This window comes from Lampetra fluviatilis, chromosome 67 (assembly GCF_964198595.1).
Source record: "Lampetra fluviatilis chromosome 67, kcLamFluv1.1, whole genome shotgun sequence".
In the NCBI taxonomy this organism is placed as follows: domain Eukaryota; kingdom Metazoa; phylum Chordata; class Hyperoartia; order Petromyzontiformes; family Petromyzontidae; genus Lampetra; species Lampetra fluviatilis.
Window position 1 is genome coordinate 4,199,860 of NC_136341.1, and position 19,819 is coordinate 4,219,678.

Here is a 19,819-nt window from a genome sequence, read left to right on the forward strand (position 1 = left end):
TGTCTCTGTGTGTCTCTGTGTGTCTCTGTGTGTCTCTGTGTGTCTCTATGGGTCTCTATGGGTCTCTCTGTGTCTCTGTGTCTCTGTGTGAGTCTAAGGATCTCTATGGGTCTCTCTGTGTCTCTCTGTGTCTCTGTGTGAGTCTATGTGTCTATCTGTGTCTTTGTGTGAGTCAATGTGTCTCTGTGTCTCTATGGGTCTCTGTGTGAGTCTATGGGTCTCTATGGGTCTGTGTGTCTCTGTGTGTCTCTATGGGTCTCTCTGTGTCTCTGTGTGAGTCTGTGTGAGTCTATTGGTCTCTGTGTGTCTCTGTGTGAGTCTATGGGTCTCTATGGGTCTCTGTGTGCCTCTATGTGTCTCTCTGTGTCTCTGTGTGAGTCTAAGGATCTCTATGTGTCTCTCTGTGAGTCTCTGTGTCTCTGTGTGAGTCTGTGTCTCTCTGTGTCTCTGTGTGAGTCTATGAGTCTCTATTGGTCTCTATGCGAGTCTCTGTGTCTCTGTGTGAGTCTATGCCGCCCGTGCCCCCCCCCCGCCCCCAGGGACATGGGGGGCGCCCCCCCCCCGAGCGAGTCGTGGAGGGGAAACCTCAACGTCTCGTACCCACGTGGGGCCTGGATTCAAAGCCCCGCGGACTCCTGGTGAGGGGGGGGCGGGTGGGGGGGGGGTGGGGTGGGGGGGGCGGTGGGGGGGGGCTTCAGAGCCCCGAGGGACTCCTGGTGAGGGGGGCGGGGCGAGTGGGGGGGGGGGGCGGGGCGAGTGGGGGGGCATGTGAGGGGGGGGGGGCGAGTGGGGGCGGGGGCGAGGTAGGGGGGCGGGGAGGGGTAAGGGGGTTAGGGCGTGGGGCTGGGCGGGGTGGGGTGGTGGTGGGGGGGTGGTGGGTGGGGTGGGGTGGGGTGGGGTGGGTGGGGGTGGTGGGGGTGGGGTGGTGGGTGGTGGGGTGGGGTTGGGTGGGTGGTGGGGTGGGGTGGGGTGGGTGGTGGGTGGGGTGGGGTTGGTGGGGTGGGGTGGGGTGGGGGGTGGGGTGGGGTGGGGGTGGGGTGGGGGTGGGGGTGGGGGGTGGGGTGGGGTGGGGTGGTGGGGGTGGGGTGGGGTGGGTGGGGTGGTGGGGTGGGGTGGGGTGGGGTTGGGGTGGGGTGGTGGGTGGGGTTGGTGGGGGGGTGGGGGTGGGGGTTGGTGGGGTGGGGTGGGGTTGGTGGGGTGGGGTGGGGGTTGGTGGGGTGGTGGGGGGTTGGTGGGGTGGTGGGGGGGGTGGGGTTGGTGGGGTGGGGTGGGGTGGTGGGGTGGGGTTGGTGGGGTGGGGTGGGGTTGGTGGGGGTGGGGTGGGGGGTGGTGGGGTGGGGGTGGGGGGTGGTGGGGTGGGGTGGGGTGGTGGGTGGGGTGGGGGGGTGGGGGGTGGGGTGGGGGGTGGGGTGGGGTGGTGGGGTGGGGTGGGGTGGGGTTGGTGGGGGGGGTGGGGTGGGGTGGGTGGGGGGGGGTGGTGGGGTGGGGGTGGGGTGGGGGGTGGGAGGCGGTAGGGGGTGGTGGTGGGTGGGTGGGGTGGGTGGGGTGGGGTGTGTGTGGAGTGGGTGGGTGGTGGGTGGGGGGTGGTGGTGGTGGGTTGGTGGGGGGGGGGTGTGTGGGGTGGGGTGGGGTGGGTGGGGTGGGTGGGGTGGGTGGGGTGGGGTGGTGGTGGGTGGGGTGAGGGTGGGGGGTGTGGGGTGGGTGGGTGGGGGGGGTGGGGTGGGGTGGGGGGTGGTGGGTGGGGTGGGGTGGGGTGGGGTGTGGTGGGTGGGGTGGGGTGGGGTGAGTGGGTGGGTGGGGGTGGGGTGGGTGGTGGGTGGGTGGGGTGGGGTGGGGGAGTGGGTGGGGTGGGGTGGGGTGAGTGGGTGGGTGGGGTGGGGTGAGTGGGTGGGTGGGGTGGGGTGGGGTGGGTGGGTGGCGTGGGGTGGGTGGGTGGCGTGGGGTGGGTGGGTGGCGTGGGGCGTGAGTGGGTGGGGGGGGTGCGGTGGGGGGGGGGGCGGTTTGGGAGGGACGGTGGGGGCGCGGGTGAGGGGGGTGACCTGTTGACCCCTCCCCCCCCTCCCCCCCCCTCCCCCCCTCCCCTCCCCCTCCCCCCTCCCCCCCCCTCCCCCCCCTCCTCCGAGCAGGAGGGTGAGGATGTTGGTGAGGACGCAGAACCAGGTGAGGAGGATCTACAACGTGGTGGGGACCATCCACGGGGCAGTGGAGCCAGGTGATGGCTCGCTCACCCACCTCGCTCACCACTCGCTCACCCACTCACTCACCCACTCACTCACCCACCCGCTCACCCACCCACTCACTCACCCACCCGCTCACCCACCCGCTCACCACCCGCTCACCCACCCGCTCACACCACCCGCTCACTCACCCACTCACTCGCTCACTCACTCACTCACCCACTCGCTCACCCACCCGCTCACCTCGCTCACCCACCCACCCACCCACCCACTCACCCCACTCACTCGCTCACCACCCACCCACTCACTAATCGCTCACCCACCCACCCACACCACCCTCACCTACCACCCACCACCCCACCCACTCACCTCGCTCACCACCACCCACTCCACTCCACTCACTCGCTCACCCCACCACCCACTCACTCGCTCACCCACCCACCCACTCACTCGCTCACCCACCCCACTCACTCTCGCTCACCCACCCACCCACTCCACTCGCTCACCCACCCACCCACTCGCTCACCCACCCACTCGCTCACCCACCCACTCGCTCACCCACCCACTCGCTCACCCACCCACTCGCTCACCCCACCACTCACTCGCTCACCCACCACTCGCTCGCTCACCCACCCACTCGCTCGCTCGCCACCACCACCCGCTCGCTCGCTCACCCCACCCACTCGCTCGCTCACCCACCCACTCGCTCGCTCACCCACCCACTCACTCGCTCACCCATCCATGCGCTCACCCACACCGTTCGCTCACCCACCCGCTCGCCACCCACTCGCTCACCCGCCCACTCGCTCCACCCACCCACTCGCTCACCCGCCCACTTCGCTCACCCGCCCCACTCGTTCACTCCGCCCACTTCGTTCACCCACTCAGTCACTCCCCCACTTCCAGCCCACTCACCCACTCACCCACTCGCTCACCCACTCGCTCGCCCACTCGCTCACCCACTCTCTCACCCACTCCCCAGCTCACCCGCTCATCCACTCACCCACTCGCCCGCCCGGTGCGTTGACCGTCTAAGCCTCACTGTGGGCGTGTCTCTGCCTGTCCCCCCCCCACCCCCCACCCCCCCCGTGCACAGACCGCTGGGTCATCCTGGGGGGTCACCGCGACACGTGGGTGTTTGGGGCATCGACCCCCATGACCGGAGCCGCCACCCTGCAGGAGTTCGCCAAGGTCACGGGAGCCATGCGGCGCTCGGGTGAGCCAGCGCTCACCACGCTCACCTGTACACTCACCTGTACACTCACCCGTACACTCACCTGTACACTCACCCGTACACTCACCTGTACACTCACCTGTACACTCACCTGTACACTCACCTGTACACTCACCTGTACACTCACCCGTACACTCACCTGTACACTCACCTACACACTCACCCGTACACTCACCTGTACACTCACCTGTACATTCACCTGTTCACTCACCTACACACTCACCCGTACACTCACCTGTACACTCACCCGTACACTCACCTGTACACTCACCTACACACTCACCTGTACACTCACCTACACATTCACCTACACACTCACCTGTACACTCACCTACACACTCACCCGTACACTCACCTGTACATTCACCTACACACTCACCTGTACACTCACCTGTACATTCACCTGTACACTCACCTACGCACTCACCCGTACACTCACCTGTACACTCACCTGTACACTCACCCGTACACTCACCTGTACATTCACCTACACACTCACCTACACACTCACCTGTACACTCACCCGTACACTCACCTGTACATTCACCTACACACTCACCTGGCCACTCACCCGTACACTCACCTGTACACTCACCTACACACTCACCTGTACACTCACCTGCACATTCACCTACGCACTCACCTGGCCACTCACCCGTACACTCACCTGTACACTCACCTGCACATTCACCTGCACACTCACCTACACACTCACCTGTACACTCACCTGTACATTCACCTACGCACTCACCCGTACACTCACCTGCACATTCACCTGCACACTCACCTACACACTCACCTGTACACTCACCCGTACACTCACCTGTACACTCACCCGTACACTCACCTGTACACTCACCTACACATTCACCTGTACACTCACCTACACACTCACCTGTACACTCACCTGTACACTCACCTACACACTCACCTGTACACTCACCTGCACATTCACCTATGCACTCACCTGTACACTCACCTACACATTCACCTGTACACTCACCTGTACACTCACCTGTACACTCACCTGTACACTCACCTACACACTCACCTGTACACTCACCTGTACACTCACCTGTACACTCACCTGTACACTCACCTACACACTCACCTGTACACTCACCTGTACACTCACCTGTACACTCACCTACACACTCACCTGCACACTCACCCGTACACTCACCTACACACTCACCTGCACATTCACCTGCACACTCACCTGCACACTCACCTGTACACTCACCCGTACACTCACCTGCACATTCACCTGCACACTCACCTGCACACTCACCCGTACACTCACCTACACACTCACCTACACACTCACCTGCACACTCACCCGTACACTCACCTACACACTCACCTGCACATTCACCTGCACACTCACCTGCACACTCACCTACACACTCACCTACACACTCACCTGTACACTCACCTGCTCACCAGTCAACTCACCCGTACACTCAACTGCACACTCACCTGTACACTCACCAGTCAACTCACCTGTACACTCACCTGCACACTCACCTACACACTCACTCACACACTCACCTACACACTTACCCGTACACTCGCCAGTCAACTCACCTACACACTCACCTGTACACTCACCTACACGATCACCTACACACTCACCTGGCCACTCACCTGTGGTGAGGCTGATCCGCAGGCTGGCCACTCACCTACTCACCTGCCCACTCACCTGTGGTGAGGTTGATCCGCAGGCTGCCCACTCACCTGCCCACTCACCTGCCCACTCACCTGCCCACTCACCTGCACACTCACCTGCTCACTCACCTGCCCACTCACCTGCCCACTCACCTGTGGTGAGGCTGATCCGCAGGCTGGCCACTCACCTGCCCACTCACCTGCCCACTCACCTGCCCACTCACCTGCCCACTCACCTGCTCACCTGCCCACTCACCTGCCCACTCACCTGCCCACTCACCTGTACACTCACCTGCCCACTCACCTGCCCACTCACCTGTGGTGAGGCTGATCCGCAGGCTGGCCACTCACCTGCCCACTCACCTGCTCACCTGCCCACTCACCTGCCCACTCACCTGCACACTCACCTGCACACTCACCTGCCCACTCACCTGCCCACTCACCTGTGGTGAGGCTGATCCGCAGGCTGGCCACTCACCTGCCCACTCACCTGCCCACTCACCTGCCCACTCACCTGCTCACCTGCCCACTCACCTGCCCATTCACCTGTACACTCACCTGCCCACTCACCTGCCCACTCACCTGTGGTGAGGTTGATCCGCAGGCTGGCGTCCTCGCAGGAGCCTCAAGCTGTGCAGCTGGGACGCCGAGGAGTTTGGGCTCCAGGGGTCCACCGAGTGGGTGGAGGTGAGCGGGCGGGTGAGCGGGTGGTGGGTGAGCGGGTGGTGGGTGAGCGGGTGGTGGGTGAGCGGGAGGGTGGGGCGAGGGCGAGCTGGCGGACGGGCGAGTGCGCGAGCGGGTTGGTGAGTGGGTGAGTGTGTGGGTGAGCGGGTGGTGGGTGGGTGAGTGGGTGAGTGAGTGGGTGAGTGGTTGCGTGAGTGGGTGAGTGGTTGCGTGAGCGGGTGGGTAAGTGGGTGGGTGAGCGGGTGAGTGAGCGGGTGAGTGGTTGCGTGAGTGGGTGAGTGGTTGCGTGAGTGGGTGGGTGGTTGCGTGAGTGGGTGGGTGGTTGCGTGAGTGGGTGGGTGGGTGAGTGGGTGAGCGGGTGGGTAAGTGGGTGGGTGAGCGGGTGAGTGAGTGGGTGAGTGGTTGCGTGAGTGGGTGAGTGGTTGCGTGAGTGGGTGGGTGGTTGCGTGAGTGGGTGGGTGGGTGAGTGGGTGAGCGGGTGGGTAAGTGGGTGGGTGAGCGGGTGAGTGAGTGGGTGAGTGGTTGCGTGAGTGGGTGGGTGGTTGCGTGAGTGGGTGGGTGGTTGCGTGAGTGGGTGGGTGGGTGAGTGGGTGAGCGGGTGGGTAAGTGGGTGGGTGAGCGGGTGAGTGAGTGGGTGAGTGGTTGCGTGAGTGGGTGAGTGGTTGCGTGAGTGGGTGAGTGGTTGCGTGAGTGGGTGAGTGGTTGCGTGAGCGGGTGGGTAAGTGGGTGGGTGAGCGGGTGAGTGAGCGGGTGAGTGGTTGCGTGGGTGTGTGGGTGAGTAAGATGGCGGGTATCCGAGTAAGTGCCAGCGTGGGTACAGGCACCCGTGTCACTGCCCCCCCCCCCCCGTGCCCCCCCCCGTGCCAGGACAATGCCCAGGTGCTGCTGAACCGCGCCGTCGCCTACATCAACGCCGACTCGGCCATCGAGGGTGAGGCCCGGACACAGGGTGGGGGGGGGGCAGCAGGGGCCCTCGTGTGTGTGTCTGTGTGTGTCTGTGTGTGTGGCTGTGTGTGTGTGTGTGTCTGTGTGTGAGTGTCTGTGTGCGTGTGTGTGGCTGTGTGTGTGGCTGTGTGCGTGTGTGTGGCTGTGTGTGTGGCTGTGTGCGTGTGTGTGGCTGTGTGTGTGGCTGTGTGCGTGTGTGTGGCTGTGTGAGTGTCTGTGTGCGTGTGTGTGTGCGTGGCTGTGTGTGTGTCTGTGTGTGTGGCTGTGTGTGTGTCTGTGTGTGTGTCTGTGTGGCTGTGTGTGTGTGTCTGTGGCTGTGTGTGTGTGTCTGTGGCTGTGTGTGTGTGTGTCTGTGGCTGTGTGTGTGTGTCTGTGTGTCTGTGGCTGTGTGTGTGTGTGTGGCTGTGTGTGTCTTGTGTGTGTGTCTTGTGTGTGTCTGTGTGTGTCTGTGTCTGTGTGTGTTTGTGTGTGTCTTGTGTGTGTCTTGTGTGTGTCTGTGTGTCTTGTGTGTCTTGTGTGTGTGTCTGCGTGCGTCTGTGTGTGTTTGTTTGAGTGGCCGTGTGTGCATGCGTCTGTGTGTCTGTGTGTGCTCGCTAAAGCACTTGCTCCAACAGTCTGTTAAAGCGATATGGGGGATCTTTGTCTTTGTGTCTGTGCGCGCGTGTCTCCGTGTGTGTCTCCGCGTGTCTCCGTGTGTGTCTCCGCGTGTCTCCGTGTGTGTCTCCGCGTGTCTCGGCGTGTCTCCGTGTGTGTCTCCGCGTGTCTCTGTGCGCGCGTGTCCTTGTACGTCTCCGTGTGTTTCCGCGTGTCTCTGTGTGTGTCTCCGCGTGTCTCCGTGCGTGTCTCCGCGTGTCTCCGTGTGTCTCTCCGTGTGTTTCCGCGTGTCTCTGTGTGTGTCTCCGCGTGTCTCCGTGCGTGTCTCCGCGTGTCTCCGTGTGTCTCTCCACGTGTCTCCGCGTGTCTCCCGGGCTGCACCACGGCAGGCAACTTCACTCTGCGCGTCGACAGCTCCCCAACGCTGCATCGCCTCGTCTACAGCGTGGCCAAGCAGGCGAGGAACTCCACTCACCCCCCTCCTGCTCCCCCACACATCGCTCTCTCTGTGCGCGTGTGTGTCTGTGTGTGGGGAGCGGTGGTGTAGCGGTTAGCGCTACGCTGCGCTACGAACCCTTCCATGGCTCTGCCGATACCACGGGAGGCTGATCGATGCCCGGGTACGATCGAGGGTTGACTTGATTTAGTGCGCTGATCTTAAAGGTGCATTGGAAAATGTTGACACTCCGACTGATGCTGCTGATGTTGTGGAGTGACTCATGCAGCCAGCTATGGCTGCATGAGTTTTGGTGGTACATGTTGTTTATGTCGTTTATTGTGAAAATTCGGTCACAGTTCCTATGACCTGCACTGTTTCATTGCTTTTATGGCTTTATTTTGGTGATTTTCGAAAAGTTTTTCGGTTTGGCCATGTTTGTGTTGTTGTAGTACAGAGTTAGACTGATGGCCTTAATCTAAGTTGTCTTGTGGTTGTTGTTGTTGTTGTTTGACTTGCATCCCACTGGGATTTTTGCACAGTGTTGGTGTACGGTGATTTTTCTGCAATATTTTGCTGTCTTTTCTTGGATTTTCTGTTTGCACTCAGTCACATTTTCACTTTAAGATGTTTTCTTGTTCATGTTTTTGTTTGTTTGTTTGTTGCGATTGCACCCGATTCAAGAGCCGAATGGCTCGCAGGGCTCCACCTAATCAATGAAACTTGAAACTCCCTATTCGGGTCAACCGCGTCACGCATGCCGATGATCTGTCGATTGCTGCTCACTCGAGAGGGGAGGGAGGTGGAGGTGCTGCTGCTGCATTTGGATATTTGTATAACATCATTCGCGGGCCATACACAATTACTACTCTTAGGTTTTTTCGGTAAAGTCACGTGGCTAAAATAAAAATTAATAAAAGTAATAATAGAAATAAAATAAAAAATCACGACGTTTCGGAGGCAACGCAAGTCTCCGTCATCAGGTGGGACCCATCTTCTTGGTTCTTTCGGTAAAGTCGTCACGTAGAAGGGAAATAATAAAATAATAAAAATCAAACATAATAAAGTACAATTCTCACGACGTTTCGGCCACAACGCAAGCAGCCGTCCTCGGGTGAAGGACAGGTCTGTCGGAAAGACAGCGTCTGAATGAAACACCACCAGGCTTGGCAGCGTATATTTAAGCTGGGTTGAAGGGGGAAGAGCGCCTTGACAAAATTATAATTTTATTATGTTTTATTTTTTATTATTTTATTATTTCCCTTCCACGTGACTTTACCGAAAGAACCAAGAAGATGAATCCCTGCAGTCACGAAAGCTTTACATCGAAATCAGGTGGGACCGTCACAGGCGGATTCACTGTATCAAGTGAGGCAAAAATTCCAAGAGACAAGCTCTTAAATACAAGTTAAGGGGGAGGAGGGGGGGGAGGAGCTTATCTGAATGTGGTAGCCAATGAATGGAACGTATTGGGGGGGGGCGGGGCTAAAAGAGAACAAAAGGTGCACGTGCTAAAGGTGCACATGTTTTTGTTTTACCCAGTGTTGGTTGACAATCCAAATACAAAAAAATTAACCCGTAAAAACAAAGTTTTACACTATAAATCCTTTATATGCGTGGCGGCTAGAGTCCTCTCGTCCTCTGGCTTGAGATGGCTGCCACCTATGGGTCAGATGATTGTCTGCCAGCATTAAGCAATAGTGTAATTAAATATTTTTAAAAAATTCCCTAAACAGTGTAAAATTTTGGAATTTTTTTTCACGAAAATTAATTGTCACGCACAGCGAGTCTGTGTGGAAAATGTCAGCTCGATTGGATCACGGGAAGTGGGTTAAAAAACGACCTAAAGATTTGCACGGTCGTAAGCAAGCAAGCAAGCACGCAAGCAAGCAAGCGAACTTAATATAAAGGATTTAAAAAGAAAGCAGTACTGTTCAACGCTGGGGATGTCAACACTCGGTGAAGTAGAATAGTACCTGTCAAGCAGAGGTCGCAACCGGGTACCCGATACCCGTACCCTACCCGATACCCGGCCGGGTACGGGTAGGGTACGGGTACCCGTTTGCGACCCTGGTGCGGCCGGGTACGGGTACGGGTAAGGAATCAAAACCCATTTGCGACCTCTGCTGTCAAGTAAGATGTGTAGTTAATACAAAATTACATTTATGTTCCTATGAATTTCGAGTCCTGCGGTTGCCTTGATAGGGCCAGAGAGGCCTCGGCAAGGTAAGGTAATCGTACCCTTTTTACCGGGTAAAATGGTAAAGGTAAAGGGTAAAGGTGTCGACATGCCAAGGGGTAAAGGGTAAAGGGTAGGGTAAAAGGTAGGCTCGTTGCTTTTTACCTTTTACCTTACCTGCTAAAGGGTAAAAGGTAGGGTAGAGTGATTGTATTGTGGTAAGGTAAAAGGTAGGGTAAAGGTAGGCTCGTTGTTTTTACACTTTTACCTTACCTTGCCGAGGCCTAGGGCCAGACTAAATTATTTCGTAGGCCTTACACGGCCCGCGGGGCCGGACGTTCCCCACCGCTGCGCCAAGAGGTTGGGGCCTTGACCATCAGCCCCGCCGAAGCTAAGCACCAGAGGTCGCAAACGGGTTTTGATTCCTTACCCGTACCCGGCCGCACCAGGGTCGCAAACGGGTACCCGTACCCTACCCGTACCCGTACCTGGCCGAGTATCGGGTAGGGTACGGCTATCGGGTACCCGATTGCGACCTCTGGGATGAAGCCATGTTGCAGGCGCGGGTGGGTTGATTCTAGGCACTTGAATTGTGAAAAGAGACAAGACGTTGGGAAATGAGCGACAAACGGTGACTCACGGCCTACCCGTACCCGTACACGGCCGCACCAGGGTCGCAAACGGCTACCCGTACCCGGCCGGGTACGGGTAGCCGGGTATCGGGTACGGGTATCGGGTACCCGGTTGCGACCTCTGCTAAGCTCCCTCCGTGTCCGCAGGTTCCCAGCCCGGACGAGGGTCACGAGGGGCGGAGCCTCTACGACACGTGGCTCGAGCGTGATCCCTCCTCCACCAATCAGAGCCTCCCAAAGTGAGCGGGCGCCACCTATGGGCACCGACAAGCACGTGGGTTGTCAAGCCACGTGGTTTACTATTATTACTGCCACGTGTTCTTGTGCAGGGGCACAGCCGTTTCAACACAGGCAACAACAATGATCGTTCTTTTTTTTTGTTCGATGTGAAGCTTTCGTGACTGCAGGGATTCATCTTCTTGGTTCTTTCGGTAAAGTCACGTAGAATGGAAACAATAAAAGAATAAAAAGAATAAATAATAAATAATATTTTATTATGCTTTACTTTTTATTATTTTTATTAAAACAGATCTGTTCTTCACCTGAGGACGGCTGCTTGCGTTGTGGCCGTAACGTCGTGAGAATAATTGTATTATGTTTGATTTTTATTATTTTATTGTTTCCATTCTACGTGACTTTACCGAAAGAACCAAGAAGATGAATCGTAATGTGTTGTTTGTCTGTTTGTGTTTCTCTCCCCTGTGGTGGGACTTTGTCGGATGAACGTTGAGATTGATAATGGGCACGGGGTGAGCAGTAAGGTCTGAGTTGGTCTGTGATAAGGTAGGGCACTGATAAGGGGTTGACAGGTATGGTATAGAAGTGTAGTGTATAGTAGTGTCGTGTATAGTAGTGTATAGTGTATAATAGTGTAGTGTATAGTGTAGTATACTAGTACAGCACTAGTGTGTAGTGTAGTGTATAGTGTATAGTAGTGTCTAGTGTAGTGTATAGTAATGTAGTATACTAGTGTATAGTGTAGTGTATAGTGTAGTGTATAGTCACTTTGTAGGATGAAGGTTGATTTAAGGGGCACGTGGTGACCAATGAGATCTGAGTTGGTGTGTAACAAGGTAGGGCACTGACACGGGGTTGACAGGTAGTGTAGTAGTGTATAGTGTAGTGCAGAGGTGTGGACTCGAGTCATGTGACTTGGACTCGAGTCAGACTCGAGTCATGAATTTGATGACTTGCGACTCGACTTGGACTTGCATAACAATGACTTTGTCCCACCTATGAGATGTGGACTCGAGTCATGTGACTTGGACTCGAGTCAGACTCGAGTCATGAATTTGATGACTTGCGACTCGACTTGGACTTGCATAACAATGACTTTGTCCCACCTCTGGTGTAGTGTATAGTGTAGTGTAAAGTCACTTTGTAGGATGAAGGTTGAGTTGGTGTGTAACAAGGTAGGGCACTGACACGGGGTTGACAGGTCTGCCGAACCCTCGCGTCAATCTGTCAATGTGGCGTCGTTACAGTCGGCGCCACCAAACGCAGCCGATTAGCAAAGTCAGGGAACAGAACGTGCACGAGTAGTTACTCACTTCAGCACACGAACTGGTTGTGTGTGGTGGTGTGTGTGGTGTTGTGTGTGCTGTGTGTCGTGGTGTGTGTCGTGGTGTGTGTCGTGGTGTGTGGTGTGTGTGGTGTGTGTGTGTGTGTGATGTGTGTCGTGGTGTGTGTGTGTGGTGGGTGTGTGTGGTGTGTGGTGTGTGTGTGGTGTGTCTGTGTGTGTGTCTCTGTGTGGTGTGAGTTTCTGTGTGGTGTGTGTCGTGGTGTGTGTGTGTCTCTGTGTGCGTGGTGTGTGTGGTGTGTGTATGTGTATGTGGTGTGTGTGGGGTGTGTCTGTGTGTGTGGTGTGTGTCTGTGTGTCTGTGTGTGTGTGTGGTGTGTGTGTGTGTGTGTGTCTGTTTGTGCGTGGGGATCGGTGGTGTAGTGGTTAGCTCTACGCTGCGCTACGAACCCGGCGACCCGGGTTCGATTCCCGCTCACGGCCAACACGAGTGACGATTATCTGAACCGGTCCTGTGCCTCTTCCCCTAGGTCGACTCAGCCTCAAATGAGTACCTGGAGCGACGTGTAGTGAACGTCGCCACTGGTTTGAACAAAAGCAGCCGGGCGTGGTGCTGGCCACCCACCCCCTCGTGTGCCACAGTGCCGGCAGCCTTCATAGGTGCTGCGGCTACTCGCTACTAACTGCACTTGCCCCAACAGTCCGTTAAAGCTACACGGGACACCTTTGTCTTTGTTTGGCGGTGGTAGCATCAACAAGCTGGGCTCCGGCAGCGACTTTGAGGCGTTCTTCCAGCGGCTGGGAATCTCGGCGGCACGTGCCCGCTACACCAAGAACAAGGTGCCCGCTCACGGTTGCACGTGCCATCACCAGCAGCACCACCACCACCACCGTCACCGTCACCACCACCGCCACCGCCACCGTCACCGCCACCGTCACCACCACCGCCACCGTCATCACCGCCGCCACCGTCACCACCACCGCCACCGTCATCACCGCCGTTGCCACCACTGCCACCACCGTCGCCGTCACCACCACCGTCGCCACCGTTACCACCGCCACCGTCACCGCCACCACCGTCACCGCCACCACCGTCACCGCCACCATCCCCACCACCACCACCGTCACCACCACTGTCACCACCACCACCATCCCCACCACCGTCACCACCACCACCACCGTCACCACCACTGTCACCACCACCACCGTCACCACCACCATCCCCACCACCGTCACCACCACCACCACTGTCACCACCACCACCGTCACCACCACCATCCCCTCCACCGTCACCGCCACCACCGTCACCGCCACCATCCCCACCACCACCACCGTCACCACCACCGTCACCACCACCGTCACCACCACCGTCACCACCACCGTCACCACCACCGTCACCGCCGCCACCGCCGCCACCACCACCGCCACCACCACCACCACCACCCTCCCGCTCACCCTCCCTCCCCGCCCCCCCCCGTCTCTACGCAGCGTGGCGCCCGCTACAGCGGCTGCCCAGCCTACCACAGCCACCATCGTCACTGCCACCACCGCCACCACCGCCACCACCACCACCGCCACCACCACCACCACCACCCTCCCGCTCACCCTCCCCGCCCCCCCCCCCCCCCGTCTCTACGCAGCGTGGCGCCCGCTACAGCGGCTACCCGGCCTACCACAGCCACCACCGTCACTGCCACCACCACCGCCACCACCACCGCCACCACCACCACCACCACCCTCCCGCTCACCCCCCCCCCCGTCTCTACGCAGCGTGGCGCCCGCTACAGCGGCTACCCGGCCTACCACAGCCACCACCGTCACTGCCACCACCACCGCCACCACCACCGCCACCACCACCACCACCACCCTCCCGCTCACTCCCCCCCCCGTCTCTACGCAGCGTGGCGCCCGCTACAGCGGCTACCCGGCCTACCACAGCGCGTCCGAGACCTTCGACCTGGTGGAGCGCTTCTACGACGGCGGCTTCCCGCGCCACCTCGCCGTGGCGCGCGTCCGGGGCCTGCTGGCGCTGGCGCTCGCCACGACGCCGCTGCTGCCCCTCGACTGCCGCGACTACGGCCCCCAGCTGCGGGCACACGCCGAGGCCGTCGCCGCGGTGGCGCTGGCACGCGGGGTGGAGGCCGCGGCCGGGTTCGGTGAGCGCCGGGGGGTTGGGGGTGACATTGGGGCTATGAGATGTTGGCTATCTCGTCTGGTATACAGGAGGCCACGGCCGGGTTCGGTGAGCGCCGGGGGGTGGGGGGTGACATTGGGGCTATGAGATGTTAACTACCTCGCCTGGTCTACAGGAGGTCGTGGGATCGATCCTGACCCTGACGACGCCTGCTGCTGTGTATTTGTAGTTTGCGTCTCTCTCTCTCTCTCATCATCATCACGGTGGCTAGGAGATATTGACTACCTCGCCTGTTATGCAGGAGCTCGTGGGTTTGATCACTACCCTGACGATGCTTGTTGCTGCTGTATATTTGGGGTTTGCGTCTCTCTCTCTCTCCCCATGGTCGTGTGGATTTTCCTCCGGGGTCCTCCCGCGTTTTCCCCTCCCAACATTTCGAATCGACGTCTCGCGGCCTTTTGAGAGCATTCGGCTGATGCTGCTGCTGTAATATCCACGCGATGATAACGACGACGATGTTGATATCGGCCACTTCGATAAGCTGCTATCCTTGGTGATGACCAGGTCGCTCGTCTGAGCAAAAAGTAGTATACTAGTACAGCACTAGTGTATAGTGTAGTGTATAGTGTAGTGTAGTCGTGTATAGTGTAGTAGTGTGTAGTGTAGTATACTAGTACAGCACTAGTGTATAGTGTAGTGTATAGTGTAGTGTAGTCGTGTATAGTGTAGTAGTGTGTAGTGTAGTATACTAGTACAGCACTAGTGTATAGTGTAGTGTACTAGTGTGTAGTGTACTAGTACAGCACTACACCGGTTGTATTATGGATGATATTTGGTTGCAAAAAGCCTGTTACTACATGTTAAACCAAAACAAAAAATTATAATAATCATCATAAAAATAAAAATGATTGGTCCCGGCGGCGCTCATTGTGTTGCCGACGTCGCTAGCGAAATGAAAAGTAGCCACGGTGCTGCCCCCCCCCCCCCCCCCCCCGATCATCGCCGCCCCTCCTCCTTCGTGCGGCAGCCACGGGGGGGGGGGGCCCTCGGGGTCAGAAGGGTGCCATGACCCCTGAACCCGCTGACCCCCTTCTACCCCCCCCCCCAATCCCCCCCCCTTTCTCTGCAGCGTCTCTGTTCCAGGCCATCGACAACTTCACGGTTGCGGCAGAGAACTTCCACGCGACCATCAGTGGACTCGACATGGACAAGTGCGTGTCTGACCGTCTGTCCATCCGTCCTTGTGACCGTCCGTTCGTCCATCTGACTGTCTGTCCCACCTTCCGTCCGTCTGTCCCTCCATCCGTCCGTCTGTCTGACCGTATGTCCCACCGTCTGTCCGTCCGTCTGTCTGACCGTATGTCCCACCGTCTGTCCGTCTATCTGACCGTATGTCCCAACGTCTGTCCGTCTGTCCCTCCATCCGTCCGTCTGACCGTCCGACTGATCGTCCGTCTGTCCGTCCGCCTGTCTTAGCGTGGCCACCGTGATGCCCCTCTTTGACCAAGAGGGGCCTCCCCCTCCGTGTGAAGCCATGGAAGGTCCTGCCAGGCAGTATACAACATTCCCCCTTTCTCCTCCTCCGTTGGAGAAGCTTTCCCCAGGCTTCGCCGGGGAAATGTCCGTCCGGTACAGCCGACGCAAATGGGGAGGCCGATCCAGCGACCGCCGGTGACGATTATCTAAGACCAGTCCGGGCGCCTCCTCCCCTAGGTCGACTCGGCCTCAAATAAGTTACCTGGTTAAATTTCGATGTAAAGCTTTCGTGACTGCAGGGACTCATCTTCTTGGTTCTTTCGGTAAAGTCACGTAGAAGGGAAATAATAAAAGAATACAAATGATAATTTACGTATTTTTATTATGTTTTATATTTTTTATTTTTCCCTTCTACGTGACTTTACCGAAAGAACCAAGAAGAAGTTACCTGGTGGCGGTGTGCAGTAAAACATCGCCGCTCCGGGAGTTGCAGGCGGCCGGGGCGTGGTGCTGCTGGCCACCCACCCCCTCGTGTGCCCACAGTGTTGCTGCTACTGGCTAACAGCACTTGCCCCAGCAGTGCGTTTAAGTTATACGGGGGGGGGGGGGGGGATCTTTGGGTGCGATGGTGGCTAGGAGATGTTGACTACCTCGCCTGGTACGCAGGAGGTCGTGGGTTCGATCCCGACCCTGATGACGCCTGCTGCTGTATATTTGGAGTCTGCGTCTCTCTCATCATCATCATCACAGTGGCTAGGAGAAGTTGACTACCTCACCTGGTACACAGGAGGCCGTGGGTTCGATCCCGACCCTGACGACGCCTACTGCTGCTGTGTATTTGGAGTCTGCGTCTCTCTCTCTCTCCCCCCGTGGTCGCGTGGATTTTTCCCTGTGGGTCCTTTTGGCTGCTGCTATGAATGCCCGCACGGTGAGCCACTTTATTGAGCTACCACTCGTGATGGCCAGAGTCGCTTCTGAAAAAATAGCAACGTAACAGCTCGGTGAGCCGTGAAATAAAATAGAAAATAGCTGAGTTAGTTTAGTTAGTTTAGTTCTGACTTTGTACGGGACTTGCTGGCTCTATCCCCTGAACCCATGTTGACCCTTGACCCCCCCCCTCCACCCCCACCACCACGCCCCCCCACCACCACCACGCTCCCCCACCCTCCCCACCGCCCCCCCACCCCCACCCCCACGACCCTCCCCACCAACCCCATCCACCCACCACACCAACCCCATCCACCCACCACCACCCATACCCACCGCCCCCCACCACCTCCACCCCCACGACCCTCCCCACCAACCCCATCCACCCACCACCACCCCCACCCCCCCTCCACCGCCACCCCCCCTCCACCGCCACCCCCCCTCCACCGCCACCCCCCCTGACCACCAACCCCCCAACCCCCCCACCCCCCTCCACCCCTATCCCCCTACCACCCCCCCCCACGTCCCCACCACCACCCTCCACTACCACCCCCCCTCCACCGCCACCCCCCCAACCCCACCCCCCCCCCACCCCCACCCCCCCCGTTGTGTCCCAGTGTCATGGCTCTCCGTATGGCCAACGACCGCCTCATGCTGCTGGAGAGGGCCTTCACCGACCCTCTAGGCCTTCCCGGAAGGCCGTTCTACCGGTGAGCGCCGGCGGGCGCTGGCACGGTGACGACCGTGGTGGCGGTGACGATGGTGGTGGTGACGATGGTGGTGGTGGTGGCGACTATGGTGGTGACGATGGTGGTGGTGACGATGGTGGTGGTGGTGGCGACTATGGTGGTGACGATGGTGGTGGTGACGATGATGACGATGGTGGTGATGGTGACGACGATGGTGGTGGTGATGATGGTGGTGGTGACGATGGTGGTGGTGGTGACGGTCACGCTGGTGGTGGCGACTATGGTGGTGGTGGCGCTGGTGGTGGCGACAGTGGTGGCGACAGTGGTGACGACGACGACGGTGGTGGTGACGACGGTGGTGGTGATGACGGTGGTGACGATGGTGGTGGTGATGACGGTGGTGACGATGGTGGTGGTGGCGGTGATGACGATGGTGGTGGTGACGATGGTGGCGGTGGTGGTGACGATGGTGGTGGTGACGATGGTGGTGGTGACGATGGTGGTGGTGACGATGGTGGTGGTGACGATGGTGGTGGTGACGACGGTGGTGGTGATACTGATGATGGCGGTGGTGGTGGTGACGATGGTGGTGGTGACGATGGTGGTGGTGACGATGGTGGTGGTGACGACGGTGGTGGTGATACTGATGATGGCGGTGGTGGTGGTGACGATGGTGGTGGTGACGATGGTGGTGGTGACGACGGTGGTGGTGATACTGATGATGGCGGTGGTGGTGGTGACGATGGTGGTGATGACGACGATGGTGGTGACGGTGGTGGTGGTGACGACGGTGGTGGTGATACTGATGATGGCGGTGGTGGTGGTGACGATGGTGGTGGTGACGACGATGGTGGTGATGTTGATGGTGGTGGTGACGTTGATGGTGGTGGTGGCGACGGTGGTGGTGATGTTGATGGTGGTGGTGATGTTGATGGTGGTGGTGATGTTGATGGTGGTGGTGATGTTGATGGTGGTGGTGATGTTGATGGTGGTGGTGACGTTGATGGTGGTGATGACGACGATGGTGGTGACAATGATGGTGACGGTGGTGGTGACGATGGTGGTGGTGGTGACGATGGTGGTGGCGACAGTGGTGACGGTGGTGGTGACGATGGTGGTGACGGTGGTGGTGACAGTGGTGGTGACGACGATGGTGGTGGTGACGGTGGTGGCGATGACGGTCGTGGCGATGACGGTCGTGGCGATGACGGTCGTGGCGATGACGGTCGTGGCGATGACGGTCGTGGCGATGATGGCGGCAGCGACGACCGCTGTAACGACGTGCCCCCCCCCCCCCCCCCCCCAGTCACGTGGTGTTCGCTCCGAGCAGCCACAACAAGTACGCTGGCGAGGCCTTCCCGGGCGTCTACGACTCCCTGTTCCTGGCGGACGCGGCGGCGGCGCTGACGGAGACGCGGCAAAACCTCGCGGTCGCCACCTTCACCGTGCAGGCCGCCGCCGGCAGCCTCGCCTAGACACACGGCGCCACCAGCACCACCATCACCACTATCACCACTGCCATCACCACCACCACTACCATCATCACCACTACCGCCATCACCGCCACCAGCACCACCACCATCACCACCACTACCATCACCACCACCACCATCACCACTACCATCACCACTACCATCACCACCACCATCATCATCATCACCACCGCCATCACCACTATTATGGGGTCTCCCCCCCCCCGCCCACCCGCCCCTACACACCCACCGTGGCCTCGCCTCCGCCCACCACGGGATTTCCCCCACCGTGCCACACCCCCCCCCCCCCCACTGCAGCCCCACCTACTACCACAGCCCCCCCCTACCCCCCACTGACCCCCACCGGTTAGGGGTTAGGGTTATGGTGACCCTGGTTCTGACCCTGACCCCGGCTCCAAACCGCGGTCCTCACTGCGACATCGCCACGACTCTGGATCCAACCCAAACCCTGGTTTGTAAAACCCGCCGCTTGCCCTACACCCTGACCCCGGCTCGAACTCTGACCCTGGCTCGAACCCTGACCCTGGCTCGAACTCTGACCCCGGCTCGAACCCTGACCCTGACCCTCACCCTGACCCCGGCTCGAACCCTGACCCCGGCTCGAACTCTGACCCCGGCTCGAACCCTGACCCCGGCTCGAACCCTGACCCCGGCTAGCCCAGTAACGCAGGCACCAGCCACCCAACCCCTTGCGAACGCGACACGCATTAACTCTACCTCTAACCGCGATCAGGCCCTATAACCCCTGACCCTCGCCACCCCTGACCCCCTACACTGCCGTAGCCCAGGCAACGGGCTGAGCGAGTCTGTGGCGCGCTGGTCAAGAGGCGTCGGCGCGCCCTAGCAAAACGCGAATGAAGGAACGCTGTGCAATAAACGAACGGCACGACACGGGCGTTGCTTCGAGTCGTGCTTTCGTGCGAGTCTGCTATGCGTTGTTGTGGAGGCGCGGATGCAGAGACGGTGGCAGCCGCAGCCGGCATCGTCCAATGAATGCGTGCGGAGCGGAGGCTCTCTGACAAACACGTGGAG

The 19,819-nt window shown here is 59.0% G+C and overlaps 1 protein-coding gene across 1 annotated transcript; it reads left to right on the forward strand.

The window, feature by feature from the left end:
* The first annotated feature begins 2,131 nt into the window (after positions 1-2,131).
* LOC144952426 (putative N-acetylated-alpha-linked acidic dipeptidase) lies at positions 2,132-19,668 on the forward strand. The gene is made up of 11 exons (XM_078882824.1): positions 2,132-2,212; positions 3,274-3,393; positions 5,684-5,766; positions 6,631-6,694; positions 7,692-7,759; positions 10,697-10,788; positions 12,818-12,908; positions 13,969-14,224; positions 15,332-15,413; positions 17,223-17,315; positions 18,601-19,668. Exons 1-11 carry the CDS (start codon positions 2,137-2,139, stop codon positions 18,767-18,769), a joined length of 1,194 nt encoding a protein of 397 aa, XP_078738950.1. The 5' UTR covers positions 2,132-2,136; the 3' UTR covers positions 18,770-19,668.
* The last annotated feature ends 151 nt before the right edge of the window (positions 19,669-19,819 follow it).

Excerpts from the sequence above, each read along its gene's own strand:
- LOC144952426 (XM_078882824.1), top strand. The coding sequence starts at position 2,137 with ATGTTGGTGAGGACGCAGAACCAGGTGAGGAGGATCTACAACGTGGTG. Across the intron at positions 3,394-5,683 it reads GGGAGCCATGCGGCGCTCGG|GCTGGCGTCCTCGCAGGAGC; the intron begins GTGAGCCAGCGC and ends GTTGATCCGCAG. Across the intron at positions 12,909-13,968 it reads CCCGCTACACCAAGAACAAG|CGTGGCGCCCGCTACAGCGG; the intron begins GTGCCCGCTCAC and ends GTCTCTACGCAG.